The sequence below is a fragment of the Medicago sativa genome, chromosome 6 (assembly GCF_051527215.1).
Source record: "Medicago sativa cultivar Bolivia chromosome 6, Bolivia_mono, whole genome shotgun sequence".
Classification (NCBI taxonomy): Eukaryota; Viridiplantae; Streptophyta; class Magnoliopsida; order Fabales; family Fabaceae; genus Medicago; species Medicago sativa.
Genome location: NC_140754.1, coordinates 4,623,325 through 4,649,084, shown reverse-complemented (window position 1 = coordinate 4,649,084; position 25,760 = coordinate 4,623,325). Strand labels below are relative to the sequence as shown.

The 25,760-nt window shown below is 36.9% G+C and overlaps 1 protein-coding gene across 1 annotated transcript; it reads right to left on the bottom strand.

Moving 5' to 3' along the window:
• Window positions 1-22,485: 22,485 nt before the first annotated feature.
• Window positions 22,486-24,991, bottom strand: LOC146912214 (cytochrome P450 82A4-like). Its single transcript, XM_085719828.1, has 2 exons — window positions 23,981-24,991; window positions 22,486-23,486 (listed from the first exon to the last, which is right to left on the bottom strand). Exons 1-2 carry the CDS (start codon window positions 24,941-24,943, stop codon window positions 22,857-22,859), a joined length of 1,593 nt encoding a protein of 530 aa, XP_085575954.1. The 5' UTR covers window positions 24,944-24,991; the 3' UTR covers window positions 22,486-22,856.
• Window positions 24,992-25,760: the final 769 nt, after the last annotated feature.

Sequence of the window (25,760 nt, the reverse complement as noted above, 5' to 3'; positions counted from 1 at the left end):
CTCTTTTCCCTCTTTTCTTTTCCTCACGTGTTCATTTTCTTTTCTCCACCTCTAACCACTTCCTCTCTCATCCCTAACTAACTTTCACCACCATAACTAACCTTCTCTCTCCACCATAACAACCTCCTCCACCACCTTTAACCACCCTAACCACCAAAAAACCACCTGATTCCTCCTCCAACAACCTCTAACAACCATATCTTCAACCTTCAATCACCATCAGAATCCACTCCATATTTTCCACAACCACGCGCCACTCAATTCCCACGCGCCTCCGATAACACCAACAACCTTCGCATCACACAGTTGCTCCGACCTTCACCGTCACCATAAACAACCTAGCAGCAATTCGAATCGGATTCATCGTAAACACAAGCCTTTGAATCGATTCCTGCATTCACGACTTTCACACCAGAAGTAACAACAACAACAAACGCAATCGAGTTCAAAGGAGAAGAGGATACGGAAGCAATTCATGGAAGGGGAAGAACGAATCTGAAGCAAAATCAAGAAGAAAAGACGAATCATCAAGATCAAGCTTGCAAAGGTTCAGATCAGCGAAGTTTCCGGCGAAATCGAAATTGTTGTTGCCGTTTTCCGTCCGAAGTCCTCTACTTCTCCGATCTTCCTAAGGTATCCTTACTTCCTCTTCTTGGATTCAATGACCAATATTGTGCTCGTGATTGTTGTCTGTCCAAATCGATTGTGGCTTCACGTACGGATTCGTTTTATTCCTCCATTTTTGCGTCAGATTCGAAGCTTTTATCGTTAGTGTTTGCGTTTTCTTGTTTTGCACCTGCGTTCGTTCTTGTGTGCTTGGGGATGAGGGACGATTGATAGTAGTTTAGAGAAAGGTGATTCAGGGAATGATTAAAGAGGGAACTCTGTGTTTTGTTTGCGATGGGAAAAGAAAGAATAAAACGATGTGAAGAAGAAGAAGCTTCACACGTTTTAACTTGTAGTTGACCCATGGAACCGCTCCATTGATCCACATCCATAACTTTGACCCGGTTTTGTCCTTTGGATATGGGCTTGGGCCATTGTATGTTGCTGGTTTCGGTTTTGGTGGATTTTCCTGCTATTCGTACACTGCAAAACGCTTTTCACCCCCGGTCTCTTCAAAAACTTTCAAAAAAAATCTTTAAAATGAGCAAATTGTTTTCTTGATATTTGTTGATGAATCTTGATGTATTTATACGTCAAGTGTTGGTCAAGAAAATGGGGAAATAATTTGTTCTTTTGATTAATTCAATTCCTTTCTATTTCTTGGAAAACCTTGTTAAAAAAAAACCTCAAAAATTGTGAACTCTCTTACAAATATTTTTGATGCTTGAAATTAGTCTCTCATGATATTTTGGCATGTCAAAAAATGATCAAAGTTTATGTAGAATTCCCTTGTGATTTTGTGTCACTTCTTGTCAATTTTTGTGAAATCTTTGTATGCTTTTTTGTTCTAATATTTTGCCACATCGAATTGAATACTTAATATGCAAATGTGTGATGTGTTTACTTCTGAAAATTGTGTTTGTTTGGCTGTTTTGAAAATGCAAATTGTGATTTTCTTGTTTCATAAGTAATGTGTATTGTTGCCATGAGAAATAATGCATAAAGTGGACTTGAAAATGCACTATAGGTCTTGGCCCATATTTGTCCCTATAATTCTCATAATGTGGCTGAAATGAACCATTTGGAAATTACCATTAACATGAGAACTTTAAGCCTTAAATTTGCTTTGGTGTTAGTGCAATTTCTTCAAGTCCATTTTCCCATTTTTGGCTAAAGTGTTTGTTACTTTTTGGTTAAGTCTTGTTCATTTTGTTATGCAATTTCTACTTGCTTCACTTTCCATATTATATCTTGTACTACTAATCCCTTTGTCTTTTGTTTCATGTCTCATTTCCATAGCATCTCACATCATATTTTCATCTCATCTCTTTCTCCACTTTTATTTCTTGCATTTTAAGTTTCAATTCCATACAAAAGTTAGAATGTAAAGATTTAGGAATTCTTGTAATATTTTACTTTCATGCTTTTAATTTTCTTGGCAAAGAGGCCATAGAATGTATCTAGGGTATGATGTAAAGGACAAGGGACTCTAAAGATGTACACCGACACAATGCACCGACACATGCACACACACCACTATAGCTAGAATATGCATGTTTAGATGTATGTTTAGGATTGTATGTTTAGATGAATGCCTAGGACTTATACTTAGAAAAAAACCATTTTCCAAACAAATGTGAATAACTTCACTCAAATCTTTTCCAAATAAACCTTGGGATCCAACATCCCATTGAATTTTCCTTTTATTTTCTTAATCAAAAATCCAATGAAAATAATCATACTTTGACTTGTTTTTGCAAATGACTAATTCAACCTCACAATTTTCCAATCTCATGCCCTTGAGGCCTCTTTCTATTCTTCAAACTCCATTTTCAAACTTAAAATCAACCAACAAAAACAAAAACATTTTTGAGAGAGAACTACGATGGATTTGATCCCTTAAACGGGTACGTAGGCAAGGAACAAAATTCCTTCAATTCAACTAAAATAAAAATTCAAACACATCCTTCTCCCTCCAATTCTTCACTTAGAAAAACTCTTAGGTTTAATAAACATTTTCAAAATAGCATTTAAAAATAAAGCGCGCGCGTAGAAATTAAAGACGGTTCCTATAGGATACTATAGTCGTTATGGGTGCCTAACACCTTCCCGTAGCGAAAACAACTCCCGGACCTCGATTCTCAAGGGTTTTGCTTACTTTTTCCCTTCCCAAGAAAAAATAAGATATCACCGGTTAAAAAGGTTCAAACGTAATCAATGTTTGACACCCGAAAACCAAGATAAAACAGTTGGCGACTTCACTGGGGATATTCGAGAGTTACGCCTAGTCTTTATTTCCACGCTTGCGCTTGTATTTTTTACTTGCTTCTTTTACTTGCTTTCTTATGTGAATAAATGTTTAATTTCTTGCAAACGTGTGGGGTGAGAATATCAAAAGTCCTGCACCCGGGCTGAGTGAACTTAGGATTTAGGAGGGATATAATCGACAATTCATTCCGGGGGTTGCCTCGTGTTTTGGATTATGCGATCAATCCCACATAGCTGAGGCATTTTGGGGGTGATGTTGTCGGCGCGTGTTGTCGCGTTTAGGCACTTTACTTCTAATTGTTCTATGACGCTATGAACCGTAGATAACCAAACCCATCCATGGCCATTTTCTAGGATGTAGTGCGGAGGCTAAACCGAGTGTTGTCTCGAGTTTTAGTTGTCACGCGATACTACACTCAAGTTAGACCTTCCACGTATAATCATGGAGCGAGTGTTGTCTCGTGACACCATGAGATACGTCGGAGAGGTTGCAACTTGGGAACCCTTTTAGAACCCGGTTACTATTATCCTAAAGCCCTAGTTTCACCGGACGCCGTGTCCACCCATGACTCCTCGACTTTGAACTTTAACCCACCATGTTTTCTCCGAACTTGAACATAATCATGCATTCATGCATACATGCATACATGCATAAACTTTTTCCATGCATTGTTATCGAAGGGCTTAGACAAGTTGAAATTGTAAACATTGTAGGGATGAAGATGACTAAGTCCTACAAGTTCAAGGAAGTGGATTTGGCTAGTTTGAGAGATTTGGCACTCAAGATTGAGGATCCGACTGGTTTCCGACGTCGTTACGGGGCTTTACTTACTATTCTTCATACTAATGTGGATGAGAAGCTTGTGCACACTCTAGTGCAATTCTATGATCCGAAGTATCGGTGCTTTACTTTTCCAGATTTTCAGTTGGTGCCTACTCTAGAGGCTTATTCTTCCTTGATGGGTTTATCTATTGCTAAGGGTATACCTTTCTCAGGACCTGAAGATTCTCCTACTCCATTGGTTATTGCTAAGGATCTCTATCTCAAGACCACCGATGTCTCCAAGAATCTTGTCACTAAGGCACGCATCCGAGGTTTCACTTCAGAATATCTTCTTGGGAAAGCCAACCTCAATACTACTTGTCAGGACACTCTCGAGGCTATTCTCGCACTTCTCATCTATGGGCTTATTCTCTTTCCGAATCTTGATGGCTTCGTGGACATGAATGCTATTATGATCTTCCACTCCAAGAATCCGGTTCCTACTTTGCTAGCTGACACTTACCATGCTATTCATGATCGTTCTGGCAAGGGTCGTGGATACATTCTTTGTTGTGTACCTCTCCTCTATAGGTGGTTTATTTTGCACCTTCCGAAGTCTTTCCACGACAATCCGGAGAATTGGTCTATTTCACAGAGGATTATGGCTCTCACTCCTAATGAAGTGGTTTGGCTCACTCCCGCTTCTAGAGTTAAGGAAATTATCTTTGGTGGTGGGAAGTTTCTTAATGTACCTCTTCTTGGTACCCGGGGTGGAATCAACTATAACCCGGAGCTTGCTTTGCGACAATTTGGTTTCCCGATGAAAGATAAACCCATCAATCTTGCTACAGCTCCTTACTTCTTTCACTACTCCAGTGCTCCCACGGGAATTAAAGAGGATTTCATGGATGCTTGGACTAAGCTTCGGAAGAAAGAGGTGAAGCATATGGGTGTAAGGTCCGGTATTGCTCATGAGGCCTATACACAGTGGGTGATAAACCAAGCTGAGGAGATTGGTATGCCTTACCCCTCTATGAGATATGTGTCTGCATCTGTTCCTACCATGCCTTTACCTCTACTCCCACCTACCCAGGAGATGTATCAGGAGCATCTAGCTATGGAGAGTCGGGAGAAGCATCAGTGGAGAGCTAGATACTATGAGGCTGAGAACTTGATCATGACTTTGGATGGAAAGGGTGAGCAGCAGACTCATGAGGTCTTGACACTGAAGAAAGAGTTAGCTAAGGCTAAGAGAGAGATTGAAGAGAAAGATAGGATGCTTATGAGGGACTCCAAGAGGGCTAGGGGCGCCCGTGACTTCTATGCACGATACTGCAGCTATGAGTCTGAGTCTGAGGATGATGCTTCCACTTCCTATGCTTGAGGATTTCTTTTCCTGTTGTTATTTCCAGTTGTTTATGTTGTTTTACATTTCAAAGTCTATCCCTTGGCTTAGCATTTCAAAGGGAATCGTCTTGTAAAACTATATGTTGGTTATTTGTTTCCGGTTCGTGTTAATCGTTGTTTAGTAATGTTTACAAGTTTCTAATTTGTCTAAAAACCCTTCGATAACACGTAAAAAGAATCTTTTTGCATATGCATTTACACATTTCATGCATCATATGCATTCATTGGTCACAAAAAGCTTCTCTCGTGCTTACTGCCTCCTGGTTTTGTCCGCTGCAGTCTGAAAAGTGGCTCGTGCTCGCAAAGTGTATCAACCAGATAGAATTCACCAAACAAGATTTCACAAGAGAAGGATCATGGCTAACTTTGAAGAAGAAAATGCTCGGCTCCGTGCCGAATTGGCTGCTATGAAAGAAGACTTGGCTAAGGCTCATGACACTATGTCTACTTTGCTGGCTGCACAAGAACAACCAGCCACATCTGTCCCAGTTTCTACTGAAGCAATTCCGTCTATCCCACTATCTACTGTGGCTACTGATGCTCGTTTTGTTATGCCCAATGGGCGTCCTTATGGTCTCTCAGCTTACTATTCTCCTAATACTGCTGCTGGTGTCTCTGGTTTTGCTGGTCAAGGACAGATTCCTGTATCTACTGCTATGCCTCAGGTGACTACCGTTGTTACCGACCCTGTTGTACACACTGTGCAACAGGTAATTGATGTCGATACTCCGCGTGGACAAGATCCCGCAATGGAAGCTATGAGAAGACAGTTGATGGAGTTGGCTGGAGAACTCCGTGAGGTCAAGGCTAGCCGAGGAAACAATGGTGCTCCTGCTAAAGCTCGTGATCTATGCTTGGTTTCCCGATTTGAGGTTCCTAAGAAATTCAAAGAGCCAGAATTTGACAAATACAATGGGACTTCTTGTCCACACAACCATGTTATCCGGTATGTCCGAAAGATGGCTAACTACGCCGACAATGATGCACTAATGATCCATTGCTTCCAGAGTAGCTTGACAGATGATGCAGCAGATTGGTACACTAGTTTGAGTAAGGACAACATCCATACTTTTGAGGATCTGGCTGCTGCTTTTGAGAGTCAATATGAATTCAATACCCGTCTGAGGCCAAATAGAGACTCTCTTAAAGCCTTGTCTCAGAAATCAGATGAAACCTTTCGAGAATATGCTCAGAGGTGGAGAGGGGCAGCTGCCCGTGTTTCTCCTCGACTTGATGAGGAAGAGTTAACACAGACATTCCTGAAAACTCTGAAGAAGGAATATAAGGAGAGAATGATAGTCTCTGCCCCAAACAACTTCTCTGATATGGTTACAATGGGAACGCGTCTAGAGGAGGCCGTCCGAGATGGTATTATTGTCCTAGAGAAAGGTGAATCTTCAAACAGTGCATCAAAGAAGTATGGTAATGGTCATCATAAGAAGAAAGAATCTGATGTGGGGATGGTGTCTGGTAACCCATCTGCAGCTGCCACACAATTACCTATGCCTTATCATTACATGCAGTACTCTCAGCATCCTTTCTTCCCGCCATTCTACCAGCAATATCCTCTGCCACCGGGCCAACCACCAGTGCCTGTCAATGCCATCGCCCAGCAAGTGCAACAATAGCCTCCTGCTCAACAGCAGCAACAACAGGGTCCCCGACCCAAACCTTCCTTTCCACCAATACCAATGCGGTATGGTGAGCTGCTCCCAACTCTACTGGCCAAAGGACACTGTGTCACTAGACCAGGCAGGCCTCCGCCTAATCCATTGCCTCCCAGGTTCCGACAGGATCTAACATGTGAATTTCATCAGGGTGCTCAAGGCCATGACGTTGAGGGTTGCCTTGCTCTGAAGTATATTGTGAAAGACCTAATAGAAAAGGGACGGTTGACTTTTGAGAATAATGCTCCTCATGTCCTCGGCAATCCACTTCCAGACCATGCTGCTGTCAATATGATTGAGGCTTTTGAAAGGATTCCCGCTCCTCAAAAGGATCCCATGTTGGATGTCCGCAATGTCGTTACTCCCTTGGTGCCATTACATGTCAAGCTCTGCCAGGCCTCTTTGTTCAAACATGATCATGATTCTTGTTCAGAATGTCTGCAAAATCCCATGGGCTGTCGTGTGGTGCAAGATGATATCCAGAGTCTGATGGATGACAAACACTTGACCGTCAGTGATGTATGTGTGATTGTGCCGGTGCTTCAGGATTCTCCGGGTCAAGAAGGGCAAGCTGCTGGCTGGGGCAAAGTGATTCAGATTTTGGAAAACAAGCGTAAAGAGGGCCTTGGATTCTCTCCAACATCTGCTGTTTCAAAGGGAACTTTCTACAGTGCTGGGTTCATCAACGCTATTACTGAAGATGCTGCTGAAGGAAGTCACGTGCCTACATTTGTTATACCAGGAGGCACTGTGAGAAATTGGGAAGCCATTGATGTTCCTTTAGTCATGCATGCTTCCATGTAATGTGTTTTGTTTTCAAAATAACAATCCTTTCGCTCTGCCCAAGGCGAAAGTGATATCATTGTAAGGGCGTGTTTGTTTCGGCATTGCCGTTATCAATAAAAGTTGTCGTTTTTCTCACGACTCTTTGTTTTTTTTACTTTTTAGTGCCTTTTTCTTGGAAATAATGGTAATGCCAGAAAAAACCAAAACATTTGTATTTTCTTATTAATTTCAAAAATCTGCATGAAAAACTTTTTCTAAAAATCATCCCAATCATATTATGCAGATTGAACCATAATAAACCCGTTGAACACAGTGACCCTATGGTTCATCCAAATTTTGAATTCCCTGTATATGAAGCTGAAGATGAGGATGATGATGAAGAGATACCATATGAGATCACTCGACTGCTTGAGCGAGAAAGAAGAGCCATTCAGCCTCACCAGGAAGAGATTGAGCTTATCAACCTGGGTACTGAAGAAAACAAGCGAGAGATCAAGATTGGTGCTGCACTTGAGCCAGAAGTGAAAAGGAAGATTACTCAGCTTCTCCACGACTATCCAGATGTCTTTGCGTGGTCCTATGAAGATATGCCGGGCTTAGATCCCAAGATTGTGGAACATCGGATACCGACAAGACCTGAATGTCCTCCTGTCAAACAGAAATTGAGAAGGTCTCGTCCAGACATGGCTCTTAAGATCAAGGCTGAAGTACAAAAGCAAATTGATGCGGGTTTCCTCATGACAGCTGAATACCCTGAGTGGATTGCCAACATCGTACCAGTACCAAAGAAAGATGGGAAAGTTCGAATGTGTGTTGATTACAGAGATCTGAACAAAGCCAGTCCAAAAGATAACTTCCCATTGCCTCATATTGATGTGCTTGTTGACAGTACTGCTCAATCCAAGGTGTTCTCCTTTATGGATGGTTTCTCTGGTTATAATCAAATACGAATGTCTCCTGAAGATAGAGAAAAGACGTCCTTCATCACTCCATGGGGAACGTTCTGTTATAAAGTAATGCCGTTTGGCTTGATAAATGCTGGTGCTACCTATCAAAGAGGCATGACAACTCTGTTTCATGATATGATTCACAAAGAAATTGAAGTATATGTTGATGATATGATTGTAAAGTCAAGTGATGAAGAGCAACATGTTGTGTATTTGAAAAAGATGTTTGAAAGATTAAGAAAGTACAAGCTGCGGTTGAATCCTAACAAATGCACATTCGGTGTACGATCTGGGAAGTTGCTAGGCTTCATTGTCAGCCAGAGAGGCATTGAAGTTGATCCTGACAAAGTCCGAGCCATCAGAGAGATGCCGGCCCCTCAAACTGAGAAGCAAGTCAGAGGTTTCCTCGGACGCCTGAACTATATTTCAAGATTCATATCTCACATGACTACTACCTGTGGACCAATTTTCAAATTGCTCAGAAAGAATCAGCCTGTTGTATGGAATGATGAATGTCAGGAAGCTTTTGATAGCATTAAAGAATACTTGTTAGAACCACCTATCCTTGTCCCGCCGGTGGAAGGAAGGCCTTTGATTATGTATCTGTCAGTGTTGGATGATTCAGTGGGTTGTGTCCTCGGTCAACAGGATGAGACTGGTAAGAAGGAACATGCTATCTACTATCTGAGCAAGAAGTTCACCGACTGTGAGACTCGGTATACAATGCTTGAAAAGACTTGTTGTGCCTTAGCTTGGGCTGCCAAACGCCTGCGTCATTATATGGTGAATCATACAACTTGGTTGATATCCCGAATGGATCCAATCAAGTACATCTTTGAAAAGCCTGCTGTTACTGGAAAGATCGCACGTTGGCAAATGTTGTTGTCTGAATATGATATTGTGTACAAAGCTCAGAAAGCAATCAAAGGAAGTGTCCTTGCTGAGCATCTTGCTTGTCATCCTCTTGATGATTACCAGCCGATTAAGTTTGATTTCCCTGATGAAGAAGTTATGTATCTGAAAGCAAAAGACTGTGAAGAGCCACTGATCAATGAAGGGCCAGACCCCAATAGCAAATGGGGATTGGTGTTTGATGGTGCTGTTAATGTTTATGGTAAAGGAATTGGGGCCATCATTGTAACTCCGCAGGGGCACCACATTCCTTTCACCGCTCGAATAACCTTTGACTGCACAAACAACATAGCTGAATATGAAGCATGCATCTTGGGCATTGAAGAAGCCCTTGATCTGAGAATTAAGCACCTTGACATCTATGGAGATTCTGCACTTGTTATCAATCAGATAAAGGGTGAATGGGAGACTCATCATGAGAAGCTGATCCCATACCGTGACTATGCAAGACGTCTGTTGACATACTTTACAAAGGTTGAACTGCACCACATCCCTCGGGATGAAAACCAGATGGCTGATGCTCTCGCTACTTTGTCTTCCATGTTTCGTGTAAATCACTGGAATGATGTGCCTGTGATCAAGGTGCAGCGTCTTGATAGACCCGCTCATGTGTTTACTATTGAAAATATGCCAGATCAAGCTGATGAAGATGTGAATGATAAAAAACCTTGGTATTACAACATCAAACAATTCTTGCAGAATCGTGAATATCCACCTGGTGCTTCCAACAGGGATAAAAAGACTTTGAGACGATGGGCTAGTAGATTCTTTCTGGACGGAGAAATCCTATACAAGAGGAACTATGACATGGTCTTGCTGAGATGTGTTGACAAACAAGAAGCTGAGAAGTTGATGCATGATGTGCATGATGGTACCTTTGGGACCCATGCTTCGGGCCATGCCATGTCAAGGAAACTGTTAAGAGCCGGCTACTACTGGATAACTATGGAGCGTGACTGCCACAAACATGCTAAGAGATGCCACAAATGTCAAATTTATGCTGACAAGATTCATGTGCCTCCACACGCTCTCAATGTTATATCTTCCCCATGGCCCTTCTCTATGTGGGGCATTGACATGATCGGAAGAATTGAACCAAAAGCGTCCAATGGACATCGTTTCATTCTAGTGGCAATTGACTACTTCACCAAGTGGGTTGAAGCTGCTTCCTATGCAAATGTGACCAAGCAAGTGGTTGTCAAGTTTATCAAGAATAACATCATCTGTCGATATGGTGTTCCCAACAAAATCATCACTGACAATGGCTCCAATCTGAACAATAGCATGATGCAAGCTTTATGTGAAGAATTCAAGATTGAGCATCACAACTCTTCTCCTTATAGACCTCAGATGAATGGTGCAGTTGAGGCCGCTAACAAGAACATCAAGAAGATTGTTCAGAAGATGGTCACTACTTACAAAGACTGGCATGAAATGCTACCTTTTGCCTTGCATGGTTACCGTACTACGGTGCGCAGTTCAACCGGGGCAACTCCTTTCTCTCTGGTATATGGCATGGAAGCAGTTCTCCCACTAGAAGTGGAGATTCCATCTCTTCGAGTAATCATGGAAGCAAAACTAACTGAGGCTGAATGGTGTCAAAGTCGGTATGATCAATTGAATCTAATTGAAGAGAAACGTATGAATGCTATGGCTCATGGACAGTTGTATCAAGTGCGAATGAAGAATGCTTTTGACAAGAAAGTCCGATCTCGAGAATTCAAGGAAGGCGAACTTGTATTGAAAAGAAGGATAAGTCAGCAACCCGACCCAAGGGGCAAGTGGACACCTAACTACGAAGGTCCTTATGTTGTCAAGAAGGCCTTCTCTGGTGGTGCTCTGATTCTTACACACATGGATGGTGTTGAACTCCCAAATCCTGTTAATGCCGATATAGTCAAGAAATACTTTGTCTAAAAAGAAAAGAACAGCGTGGTAGGTCGAAAACCCGAAAGGGCGGCCTAGGCAAAAATGCGCTTCCCGGTGGATCGAAAACCCGAAAGGGCGATCCAGGCAAAAGTTAGGGACAAAAAAAACAAATATATGAAAAAGCTCGCTGAGATTGTACGCAACTTAGGCAAGAATGAGCGCCTCGATGAGCCGAAAACCCGAAAGGGCGGTTCATGCAAAAATGAGGTCAATAAAAGACAAGTAACTATATCTGGCAAACCACCATCACCCCTTGGGGCATCTGCAACTGTCAATGATCTTCTTCATCAGAGGCTTCTGTATTTGTGAATTCAAAATTTCTATGAAATGTAGCGGTCATCGTGTTCAATGTATCACCAACCAATAAAATTACCATTTTCCAAGCTTTGCAAATCCGTGGAGTCATGCCTTTGGCTGACTTTCACTCTTCTACATCAATTTGAGCCTTTCTATTGTTTGAAACTCTATTTTTCTTTCTACTTTCAATGCTTTATACAGAATATTTTCTTTCTATTTGATGATATCAATGGCTGAAACAAACATCTTTGAAAATTGAAAAATCTTTTCCTGTCTATTTTGAAAGCAAACCTGAGCAACAGGGTACATTTCAGTGAAACATGCATGAATGAATGAATGTCAATGTCTATTTCAATACATGTTACAAGCAGGTTACTCCCCAGGATGATCTGTGGTCAATGGCAAGAATGAAAAAACAGAATGAAAGTGAAAAAAAAAATGAAAAAATGAAAATAAAAAGCTCGCTAAGTTGAAAACCCGAAAGGGCGGCTTAGGCAAAAATGAGCACCCCGCTGATTGACAACCTATGAAGGCAATTCAGGCAAAAATGGGGCAATGAAAAGAATCTTTACTCCCCGGCGAATCGAAAACCCTAAAGGGCGGTTCAGGCAAAAGTGGGGTTTGAAAATGAAAAAGGAAAGAATGGAATATTGAAAAGCATTGACCACAGATGCGAACATCCAATGATTACCCAGCACTGACACGCCTAGCAACGGCGACCTGTATCCAAGAACCTTCCAAGGGTCCTCCTTTACAAGTTTTATTGCCCTCAGCCATGGTTTTGATACGTCTCTCAACGACGGTCTCTCCAAAGAGGTTTTTTCCCCTGTGAATATGTCGCAGCACGAGCCACTACGTGCCCAATCTTCCAATGTCTTGTCTGCCTTTGTGAAATTTCTCTGCCAAATTGTCAACCAATCATGCATTTCAAGCATTCATACATGCATAATCATGCATTTTATGTGCTCATACATCCAAAAATCTTGCTATACCATACATACATGTTGCATATCCAAATGTCAATGTCAAATGTCAAATGTCAATGTCAATGTCAATGTCAAATGTTAATATCAAATGTCAATGTTAATGTCAAATGCCAATGTCAATGTTAATGACAAATGCCAATGTCAATGTCAATGTCAATGTTAATGTCAAATGCCAATGTCAATGTCAATGTCAATGTCAATGTTAATGTCAAATGCCAATGTCAATGTCAATGTCAATGTTAATGTCAAATGCCGATGTCAATGTCAATGTTAATGTCAAATGCCAATGTCAATGTTAATGTCAAATGCCAATGTCAATGTCAATGCCAATGTCAATGTCAATGTTAATGTCAAATGCCAATGTCAAATGTCAATGTTAATGTTAATGTCAAATGCCAATGTCAATGCCAATGTCAATGTCAATATCCAATGCCAATGTCAATGCCAATGTCAATGTCAATGTCAATGCCAATGTCAATATCAATGTCAATGCTAATGTCAATTTCAACTGTCAATTCAGTTCAAATCAATGTCAACTTACTTTTGGGCCAACAAAAATGGTCATGTCTATTTTCAAATCAAGTCAATGACAATTTACCCTCAATCGGTATCTTGTTAAACCAGACTTTCAATTTGTATCTTGTTACTGGTCAAGTGCCAGGTTCAATTCAAAAAGAACCACTTGTACCTGCTTATATGTCTATGTCTCCGGTCAAACGGCAAGTTCGATCCAAAGAACAGTTTGTACCCCTTGCGTATGTTTTGTTATCGGTCAAACGGCAAGTTCGATCCAAAGAACAGTTTGCACCAACTTACATGTTGTGATATTAATCAAGTGGCAAGTTCGATCCAAAGAACAGCTTGTATCTACCTTTTGTCTATGCTTCCGGTCAAGTGGCAAGTTCGATCCAAAGAACAGCTTGTACCCGTCTCTTGTTTGTATTTCCTCGGTCAAGTGGCAAGTTCGATCCAAAGAACAGCTTGTACCCGTCTCTTGTTTGTATTTCCTCGGTCAAGTGGCAAGTTCGATCCAAAGAACAGCTTGTACCCGTCTCTTGTTTGTATCTCTCGGTCAAGTGGCAAGTTCGATCCAAAGAACAGCTTGTACCCGTCTCTTGTTTGTATTTCTCGGTCAAGTGGCAAGTTCGATCCAAAGAACAGCTTGTACCTGTCTATTTGTTGCCCGTTCTTTCTACCTTGATGTCTATAAATCCCTTGGTGGTGTGACACAGCCCGTAGATTCCGGTTCGATTGTCTTGCATGAAATGTTGCATGGCATTCTTGTCTTTGAAAATCTGAAAACGTATTTTTATGTCCAAAAGCAGTGCAAATGTTAATATTTAAGTATCTTCGTCCCGTCAACTCTAAGGCTTCGTCTATTGACTCTCCGGACAAAGAAACTTAAATAGGGGCAGCTGTTATACCCTAATTTTGGACCTAAAAATACTAACTCAATTCTTCTTTTCTTGCATTATAAGTCATTTGATTTGTCTCTGATTAATTGCATCTCTCTCTGCATTTTTTGCAAAATTCATGAAAAAGGGTATTTTAGTCATTTCCTGCATTCAACTCATTTTAATCCTTGAAAATTGTGTAAGCTTTTTAAATTGGTTTGTATAAGCCCTTGTTTCAGTCTCATGACAAAATCCATTTCAAAAATATCAGTTGAATCATTTTTTTAGTCAGTTTAGCCCCTAGGGGCATTTTAGTCATTTCTCATGTTAAAATTTCTTTCAATCTTTAAAAATTTGTTTGAGTCTTGTCAAATAGTGTGAATAAGTTTTCATTTCAATTCTATGTCAAAATCCATTTTAAAATTGCATTTGAAGTCATTTTGAGTCAGTTTTGCCCCTAGGGGCATTTTAGTCTTTTCATGTGTTAAAACCCTGTTTAAATTCTAAAAATTGTCTCTGAGTCTTTTAATTTGTTTGAATAAGCTCTTGCTTTAATCCCTTGTTAAAAAATCATTTTAAAATTGCATTTGAGTCGTTTTCAGTTGTTTTAGTCCCTAGGGGCGTTTTGGTCATTTCACATAATATTTCTGATTCGTTTTAATCTGCTTTGTTGTTTTTAATCGTCGCATTTTACGTTAATTTTCGATTTACTTTTTCAATTCAGTTTTTGTTTAATTTTCGTTTTAGTCCGCGCACTTTTGTTATTTACGTTTTAATCCCTTTTAAGTTTGTTAGAGTCCAAGTGCCATGTGTCCAAATGTTATTGGTTCTTAAGAGTTTGTTACAAGTCTAGTGCCATATGTCTCATTCTAATTGGTCCAAGCTTTCCCACATCACCTATATAAGTCAAACTATGGTCAAAATTTCACAACACCAATCATTTTTCCAAAATTCACAAAAAAAAGTCATAAAAATTTTCTCTCTTTTCCCTCTTTTCTTTTCCTCACGTGTTCATTTTCTTTTCTCCACCTCTAACCACTTCCTCTCTCATCCCTAACTAACTTTCACCACCATAACTAACCTTCTCTCTCCGCCATAACAACCTCCTCCACCACCTTTAACCACCCTAACCACCAAAAAACCACCTGATTCCTCCTCCAACAACCTCTAACAACCATATCTTCAACCTTCAATCACCATCAGAATCCACTCCATATTTTCCACAACCACGCGCCACTCAATTCCCACGCGCCTCCGATAACACCAACAACCTTCGCATCACACAGTTGCTCCGACCTTCACCGTCACCATAAACAACCTAGCAGCAATTCGAATCGGATTCATCGTAAACACAAGCCTTTGAATCGATTCCTGCATTCACGACTTTCACACCAGAAGTAACAACAACAACAAACGCAATCGAGTTCAAAGGAGAAGAGGATACGGAAGCAATTCATGGAAGGGGAAGAACGAATCTGAAGCAAAATCAAGAAGAAAAGACGAATCATCAAGATCAAGCTTGCAAAGGTTCAGATCAGCGAAGTTTCCGGCGAAATCGAAATTGTTGTTGCCGTTTTCCGTCCGAAGTCCTCTACTTCTCCGATCTTCCTAAGGTATCCTTACTTCCTCTTCTTGGATTCAATGACCAATATTGTGCTCGTGATTGTTGTCTGTCCAAATCGATTGTGGCTTCACGTACGGATTCGTTTTATTCCTCCATTTTTGCGTCAGATTCGAAGCTTTTATCGTTAGTGTTTGCGTTTTCTTGTTTTGCACCTGCGTTCGTTCTTGTGTGCTTGGGGATGAGGGACGATTGATAGTAGTTTAGAGAAAGGTGATTCAGGGAATGATTAAAGAGGGAACTCTGTGTTTTGTTTGCGATGGGAAAAGAAAGAATAAAACGATGTGAAGAAGAAGAAGCTTCACACGTTTTAACTTGTAGTTGACCCATGGAACCGCTCCATTGATCCACATCCATAACTTTGACCCGGTTTTGTCCTTTGGATATGGGCTTGGGCCATTGTATGTTGCTGGTTTCGGTTTTGGTGGATTTTCCTGCTATTCGTACACTGCAAAACGCTTTTCACCCCCGGACTCTTCAAAAACTTTCAAAAAAAATCTTTAAAATGAGCAAATTGTTTTCTTGATATTTGTTGATGAATCTTGATGTATTTATACGTCAAGTGTTGGTCAAGAAAATGGGGAAATAATTTGTTCTTTTGATTAATTCAATTCCTTTCTATTTCTTGGAAAACCTTGTTAAAAAAAAAACCTCAAAAATTGTGAACTCTCTTACAAATATTTTTGATGCTTGAAATTAGTCTCTCATGATATTTTGGCATGTCAAAAAATGATCAAAGTTTATGTAGAATTCCCTTGTGATTTTGTGTCACTTCTTGTCAATTTTTGTGAAATCTTTGTATGCTTTTTTGTTCTAATATTTTGCCACATCGAATTGAATACTTAATATGCAAATGTGTGATGTGTTTACTTCTGAAAATTGTGTTTGTTTGGCTGTTTTGAAAATGCAAATTGTGATTTTCTTGTTTCATAAGTAATGTGTATTGTTGCCATGAGAAATAATGCATAAAGTGGACTTGAAAATGCACTATAGGTCTTGGCCCATATTTGTCCCTATAATTCTCATAATGTGGCTGAAATGAACCATTTGGAAATTACCATTAACATGAGAACTTTAAGCCTTAAATTTGCTTTGGTGTTAGTGCAATTTCTTCAAGTCCATTTTCCCATTTTTGGCTAAAGTGTTTGTTACTTTTTGGTTAAGTCTTGTTCATTTTGTTATGCAATTTCTACTTGCTTCACTTTCCATATTATATCTTGTACTACTAATCCCTTTGTCTTTTGTTTCATGTCTCATTTCCATAGCATCTCACATCATATTTTCATCTCATCTCTTTCTCCACTTTTATTTCTTGCATTTTAAGTTTCAATTCCATACAAAAGTTAGAATGTAAAGATTTAGGAATTCTTGTAATATTTTACTTTCATGCTTTTAATTTTCTTGGCAAAGAGGCCATAGAATGTATCTAGGGTATGATGTAAAGGACAAGGGACTCTAAAGATGTACACCGACACAATGCACCGACACATGCACACACACCACTATAGCTAGAATATGCATGTTTAGATGTATGTTTAGGATTGTATGTTTAGATGAATGCCTAGGACTTATACTTAGAAAAAAACCATTTTCCAAACAAATGTGAATAACTTCACTCAAATCTTTTCCAAATAAACCTTGGGATCCAACATCCCATTGAATTTTCCTTTTATTTTCTTAATCAAAAATCCAATGAAAATAATCATACTTTGACTTGTTTTTGCAAATGACTAATTCAACCTCACAATTTTCCAATCTCATGCCCTTGAGGCCTCTTTCTATTCTTCAAACTCCATTTTCAAACTTAAAATCAACCAACGAAAACAAAAACATTTTTGAGAGAGAACTACGATGGATTTGATCCCTTAAATGGGTACGTAGGCAAGGAACAAAATTCCTTCAATTCAACTAAAATAAAAATTCAAACACATCCTTCTCCCTCCAATTCTTCACTTAGAAAAACTCTTAGGTTTAATAAACATTTTCAAAATAGCATTTAAAAATAAAGCGCGCGCGTAGAAATTAAAGACGGTTCCTATAGGATACTATAGTCGTTATGGGTGCCTAACACCTTCCCGTAGCGAAAACAACTCCCGGACCTCGATTCTCAAGGGTTTTGCTTACTTTTTCCCTTCCCAAGAAAAAATAAGATATCACCGGTTAAAAAGGTTCAAACGTAATCAATGTTTGACACCCGAAAACCAAGATAAAACATAATTAAGTCGAATTGGGCTCAACTCAAATCGATAAGAACTTATTCAGCTTGAAATCCGATTTGAGTTCAATATAAACTACTTTTTTAGCTTGAATTTAACTAGATTCAAATTTGTGGAGAACTTTGTTCATCTTGTTAATTAGATTGAATCACATAACTCAAAAGTAAACATAATTTATATCTTTGACCTTTTAAATTAATATTTCAACGTATTTTATAAATAAAACGATTGTCTAATTGAAAATATAAGCACAAGTTAGGTATAAAATAATAATATATATTAATTTTCGAAATATCGATTTTTTTTTCAGGTAGCCTAGTGGTTAAAATTCACCTTTTTTAAAGTTAAATAAGTAGGGTGTCCGGGGTTCGAACTCTCACCCCTGCATATAACAATGCATGTCCCTACCAACTGAGCTATGTTCACGGGGACATCAAATTTTTTTAAAATATCGAATTTTTTATAAAGAAACTTTAATTTTTGTTTTTGAGTATGTTGCTGTTTCTTTTCCACGTATGGGCGTGCATACTCTATTGAGGTGAGGAAAATGCCAAAAGAATACTGGAAAAGTGTTGAATATTTTGGATCACAGCCACACAACAATGATCAAAATATCAAATACAGTCCCTTCAACAAAAAAAATAAAAAAAATATATATATCAAATACAGTGACTGACATTAGGCCAAGACCAGCTTCACTCTTTTGGGATGAGAGTACAAGACGAAACCGTAGACAACACGTTTAAATTGACTTATTTCAAACTATCTATTAGCATAAGTTTTGCAAGACTTGTAAGCAAAACAGCTTATAACATTGTTTATAAGTTGTTTCTAGCTTTTTTTAATAAGTTTTTTTAAGATAATTTATAGAAACAACTTATCGGCTATACCAAAAATAATTTTTGACTGTAAGGGTTTAGATAGCTCGAGCATAACTCCAAATCTTAAGTATTAGGTCAAAACTATATACCGGATGGAATAATCTTGTATAAGACTAAGTCCAATGCTAAAACAAAAACAAAAAACATTGAAATAAGACAAAAAAACTCCATTTGTGCATTACTTTTGTAACAAGTAGCTATATAAATTTAGATGATTACCTCACATACAACTTCATATTGTTTCCACAAAATCTTGTTTAGTGCATTAAAGACAAACAATTACACCATCGTACTACTACTAAAAAGATTAAAGACTAAGGAAAATGTGGATTGAGTTTTCGTCGATAGAGAAAAGTTTGGAGTGATAAGTGAGGAAAGTTTACATTAGGATCCGACTATAATAACTTTTACTTTTTTTTTTTTTTGAGAGATAATAACTTTTACTTCTAAAGGCTTTTTTCTAAACAATAGTCTTAACGTTATTAATATTAAAAGGAAAATGCATTGTTTTTTTTGACGTTGAAAATGCATTGTTTTGTGAAAGAAAAATGGGAAATCCAGGTATATAGGGTGGGAAACTACATGGGTTTACGGTGATTCAATTTATTACTCCATCCATTTTAAAATAATTGTCTCTAGCATTTTTCCTCTCTTTCAAGATAATTTTCAATTAAGAATATCAATGCAGCATTTATTATTTTTTTTTCCACTGTTATACCCTTATTTATTGACTTTCATCCAACTTAATTACTTCACTAACTACAATTAATAATGATATTATGATAAATGATAAGGGTCACGTTAACTTGTGCCCTAAGAGCACATGTTAAGGAGTCCAAAATAAGCAACTTTGCATTGGAAAACATAATAATTTAACTTTTAAGAAATTGACTGCACGACTTTTAACACGTATATTTCTATTATGAGTTCCTTAACATGTGCCCTTGAGGGCACAAGTTAGCATTTGCCTTTTCCTAAATCTCTTTCTTTATGGATCGTGCGAGAAACAAGATGAGTAAATAAGAATTTTTTTTTTTTATGCTCTTGATGAATGTATATATAAATTTTTTTAAAAGAATTTACTAAGTTTAACAATCTCTTTTTTCCATTCCAGCAAATTTGGGATCGTAAAAAAATGCAAGTCAAATTTTTTCTCTCTTATCTCTCTCACTCTTAATATTTTTAAGATTGATAAGTAGTTTTATGTTAAATATGATATAAACACCTACTAAATTTTATAAGCAATAATGAGATGACTAACCTAGGGTTAAAAACTAAGCTCCGTCTTCATAGGTTTACCATATATGTTATGTTATTAGAAATACTTCTAAATAGTAAGAACACTAGCATCTTTAATAGAAAGTCATGTATCTTGCTCCAAAAAAAAAAAAAGTCATGTATCTAATTGGAACTCCAAGCTATCAAGGACATCTATGAGAGAAGGAAAAGTTGTACGTATTAGTTACTTTTTTTGTTGTGGCAATTCTTGTGTCTAATTATCTCAAACTATTTGTCATTTCATTCAAACAAGTTGAGCTACACAATTCTTTCATGTTAGTTTTTAGGGTTAAATATGTTTTTGATCCCTATAAAATTGGGACTTTTAAGTTTAGTCCTTACTTAATTTTAATGGTTCTTTTAGTCCTTAAAAAATATTTCTGCACTCAGTATTAGTTCCTCCTCAATTCAAATTTGTTTATCTTATGCTTAAACTCTTGAGTTTTTGAACAATTTTTTGCAGACTTGTTAAAAACATTACTAATAGTTCATCTGCAAAAATTTGTCGCAAAATTTTATTTTTAAGTCCAGATTTTGTTAATTTTATCTTTAACTTTTGCTGTTTTAAAAAATTCATATTTAATTCATTTCATGTTAAAAAATTCTAAATTTTTGTAAATGAACCTTTCATAGTGTTCTCAATTTGTCTCAAAAAAATCATTCAAAAATTTAAGAGTTCAAGAACAATTAAACAAACTTTGTTGTAATAGGGACTAAAATTAGAAGTATTTTTTTTGTAGGGAAGTAAAAACCCTATTAAAATTAAGTAAGGATTAAATTTAGTAGCTTACAATTTTATAGGGATCAAAAACATATTTAACCCTAGGATTCTCTTTCATTTAGTGGGATTCATTTAGTGATTTTTTTTAGAGGTGTTGGATTTGAGTGATTGAGTCTTTATTAGGTAGTTTTATTAGTCCATAAGTTATTGTTCAACTAACAAAAATACCAAAATTGTTTGGCCAAATGTCATGATTGGGGTTCGAACCTCAACTCCTCTACTTTGGTCTTAAAGTTTTCAATAGCTATTATCATCTCATATATCTAAAAAAGTACTTTCATTTAAAGAAAAAGGGTTAAATATGTTTTTACTTCCTATAAATATATCAACTTTTCGTTTTAGTCCCTCTAAAAATTTCCTTCAACTTTTAGTCCCTATAAAATTTTCAATCACTACTTTTGGTCCCTATTTTTAAGTTAATTTTTGTATTTTTTTAATGAAATTGTGTAGAATATTGTAAAAATATTAGAATTTTTTAACAAAACACAAATTAAATATGAATTTTTAACAATAAAAAATATAAAAATTCATATTAAATTCATATTTTGTTAAAAAATTCTAATTTTTTTTGGAGTGATTCTTATAATATTATGAATTTTTCTGAAAATTTTTATTCAAAAATATAAATTCTACATATGAGTTTACTTTAAAAAAGGACCAAAAGTGAAGATGAAATGAAGAAATTTTTTAGAAAGATTAAAACGAAAAATTAACATATTTTTAGGGACCAAAAATATATTTAATCCAAAGAAAAACAAAAAATAAGTGAGGTGTACATGGTCCCAAGCGGAACCAATGCAAACACTCTTTTATATTTACTACTCCCTCCGTTTCAAAATGAGTGTCGCTTTAGCCAAAAAAAATTGTTTCAAAATGAATGTCACTTTCAGATTCCAATGCAATAATAACTTTTTCTTTTCAATTGTACCCTCCAATTAATACTCTGCACACTACTTCCAAAATATTACTTTTAAAACTCACCCATAGTTAATAAGGATAATTTGGTAAAATAACCATTTGCTTTCTTTTAATCATTGCATTTCTTAATATGTGTGTAAACACCTAAAACGACACTCATTTTGAAACGGAGGGAGTATCATAGAGCAATGCAGAACAAATTATTGATGCATCCAAAGTTCATTACTACCAACAATAGAGGACGACAGTGCGACTCCACAGAGTTGATAAGTTTTAAATTTACCAAGTTTATCTTATGAGAGTGGATTACAAACACTCTAGATTGTACTCCCTACGTTTCAAAATATAAGCAAAATTTACTTTTTAGATTCATTCATTTAATGATGTATGTGGTTCATAATATGGACCACATACATCATTAAATGATTGAACCTAAAAAGTGAATTTTGCTTATATTTTGAAACGGATGGAGTATAAAATAGGGGGCAAAACCAGAACATAATTGCTCTTATTTGATGTTTTCCAATAAATATTTGCTCTTTGTGGGAAAATCCTAACATGTTTTTTAAGGAGACACATGTTAGCATGACCCTAATATACTTTTAACTTCTTTTTTTCAGTAACATCTACTCAAATCTGGAAAACAATAAAAGCAGTACTCTCCCATTACTTTTGACACATTCATTGGATTGTTTTTTAAGTACTCTTTCTTTCTTTTACAACAATTGTAAATGGACAATTTCCAATGCAAACTTACTTTTTTAAATTTTTTAACAAATATAAATTTGAACATAATAGAAAAACTAATAAATAAAGACAAACGGTGAATTCAACAAGTGTAAATGCTTTATTAAAAAAAAAAAAAGGAAAATGTCGTTCGCGATATTCTTCGGGAGGAGTTTATTCATTGTATATAGCAGAACTCAAAAAAAAAATGTTACTAGTACTTCTCATAGATAAACACATTGAGTAGTAATATTTGAACAATTATTTGAGACAACTTTTATGACAACTTCTCTTTTCTTTCTTTTTATTAGTCAAAAACCAGAGAGAGAGAGAGAGAGAGAGAGAGAGAGTGAGAGAGAATAAGAAAATAATGTGAGTATGAGAAATAAAATTGTCAAAAAGTTGTCACAAACTGCTTGTACAAATATCATTTTTCAAACACATCAATCGTTATGTAAACGATTAATACGAACTCACATAAACTCATAACAACTGAGAGACAAACGTGGTTTAATGAGAATCTCAAGAGGAGTAGCTTTGGAGTTCGACAATCCAAAGACTTCACTCATATCAACAACACCAGGTGTAGGATTTAAGATATCAAAGGACTGCAAAAAACTAGCTAGGGTGAAATGCACCATTTGAAGTCCAAACGATATTGCAGGACATTTCCTTCTACCACTTCCAAATGGTAATAGTTCAAAATGATTACCTCCAACATCAACAGCTTTATGGGTGGTAAGAAACCTTTCTGGTTTGAACTCTAATGGATCTGGCCAAACACTAGGATCGGTTTGGATCTTCCAAAGATTTGTGATTAATCTAGTTCCCTTTATAATATGATAACCCCCTAAAGTGCAATTCTCTGAGAATTCACGAGGTCCAGAGAGAGGACCCGGTGGATACAATCTTAGGGTTTCTTTTATTGTAGCTTGAAGGTATACCAACTTACTAATATCCGACTCACTTACACATCTCTCTTTGCCAACTTGAGTGTCAAGTTCTTCTTTTGCTTTTTCCATTACAGGAGGATTATTCAATAGCAAACATAGTGCCCACGTAAGGATTACACTACTTGTCTCATTTCCTCCGGAAAACAGTGTCTGTCAAATAAGTGCAAATATTCTAATAAGTATATTTCCGACGAATGAATAAATATTAAATATTAATTTAACAACAAATATTTACAATCCAAAAAAATATATTTTCTAATAAGTATATTTATAACTTCAACTGTCCACCTTTAAACATTTTATTAAAAGGTGGATTTTTTTTTTTAAAGATTATAAGGTGCATATTGAAAGCACTTGTTAATCCAATGAGTGATTTGCTTAACAATTAAAAATGAGTGCTTCTAATATAGAATTCATAAAAATGTTTGTAGTTGAATAGAATTCATAAAAATGTTTGTAGTTGAAAATTCACCTTTTTTTAGTAAATTAACACATCGTTTTTCTCTCCCACAAAGTTTTACGATCAATTTTTAGTTATAAATTATCTAATTTATTTACTATTTTTATCAAATATAGCGAGATCACAAGTAAATATTCAATATCATGCTCTTCAAAACAAAATTCAATATCATAAAAATACATACCAATAGTGTGGCTTTGATTATGGTATCACCATCAAACCCTTCAATGGTTGTTCCATCAAGCAATGAGAGTAATACATCCATGATATCTTGATCATCAACCTTTTCATCCAAAGTCCTTTTATGGCGACGCTCCTTCAACCACTTATCAAAAAACGTATCCAACTCCTTGGAAGTTTCTTTCATGGCCTTCACATAACCACCAAAATCAAAAAAATTCAAGCAAGGAATAACATCTCCAACTGTGATTACCCCAAACAAATGCATCCATTTCTTCAAAGCATTCACACATCTTTTAAATTCTTCATCCTCAGAACTAGTTGTTAGACCAAAATATCTTTTCCCAACAACCATTCGAAGAACCATGTTGAATGTTAAATGTGCAAACCATTGATCTAACTCTACTAGCACATAGTTTGATGAATATGACTCGTTATTTTTGCAAGACCAAACATCGAATAGCTCTTTAATCGATGCTCGAACCTCAGAAACACGAACATGTTGTTGTTGCTCGACTCTGCGATTTGTGAGGACCTCTAGGGTTACAATCTTGCGAAGTTGGCGCCAATAAGGACCATATGGTCCAAGACCAAACATGGCTCCATTATAGGCCAAGTGTTTTGTTGAAACAAGCTTAGGACGAGAAGAAACGGCCTTGTCGTTTGTAGTGAAACATTCCTTAGCCATTTCCCAATTGTTGATAACTAAAGCATGTTTAGAACCAAGCTTGATAGTGAATATTGGTCCATATTTATCAGCTAAGGCACCTAAAACTCTATGGGGCGATTGTTTGCCCCTAAAAAGTGAGAGGTGACCGAGTATTGGCCATGCACCTTTGGCTATTGGTGCCTTTTTGTTTTTGCTTTGAGCAACTTTTAAAGATCCAAATAGAAACAAACATAGTAGAATTAGAAAGGGGAGTGCAATTGTTGTGGCGTTCATTAGGCTGCTTAGAATTAAATCCATTATAGCTAGATGAGGTTATGTTTTGTAGGTGGTTGATGAATTAGTATTAGTATCACTCTTGAATGCTAGCTAAATATAGGAAAGAAAGGATGAAGAGATGTGAAGCATTTGTGGCTGAAAACAATTATTGCTTCCTCAAATCTATATCTATATCTATATCTATATCTATATTATATACAATTGTTATACCCTAATTTTGGACCTAAAAATACTTGATCAATTCTTCTTTTCTTGCATTCTAAGTCAGTTGAACTGTCTCTGATCAATTGCATCTTTCTCTGCATTTTATTTCAATGTTATTTGCAAAAGGGCATTTTAGTCATTTCCCATGTCAAAATTTCTTTCAATCTTTTAAAATTTGTTTGAATCCTTTCAAGTAGTTTGAATAAGTCCTCATTTCAATTCTATGTCAAAATCCAGTTCAAAATTTGCATTTGAGGTCATTTTGAGTCAGTTTAGCCCCTAGGGGCATTTTAGTCTTTTCATATGTTAAAACCCTGTTTAATGTCTAAAAGTTGTCTCTGAGTCTTTTAATTTTGTTTGTATAGGTCCTTGCTTTAATTTCCTGTTAAAAATCCATTTTAAAATTTCATCTGAGTCATTTTTAGTCGTTTTAAGCCTCCAGGGGCATTTTGGTCATTTCACATAAAATCTCTTATCTGCTTTGTTGTTTTTAATCGTCTCGCTTTACGTTTATTTCCAATTTACTTTTTCAAGTCAATTTTAGTTTAATTTTCATTTTGGTCCTCGTACTTTTGTTATTTGCATTTTAATCCCTTTTTAAGTTTGTTAGAGTCCAAGTGCCACGTGTCCAAAT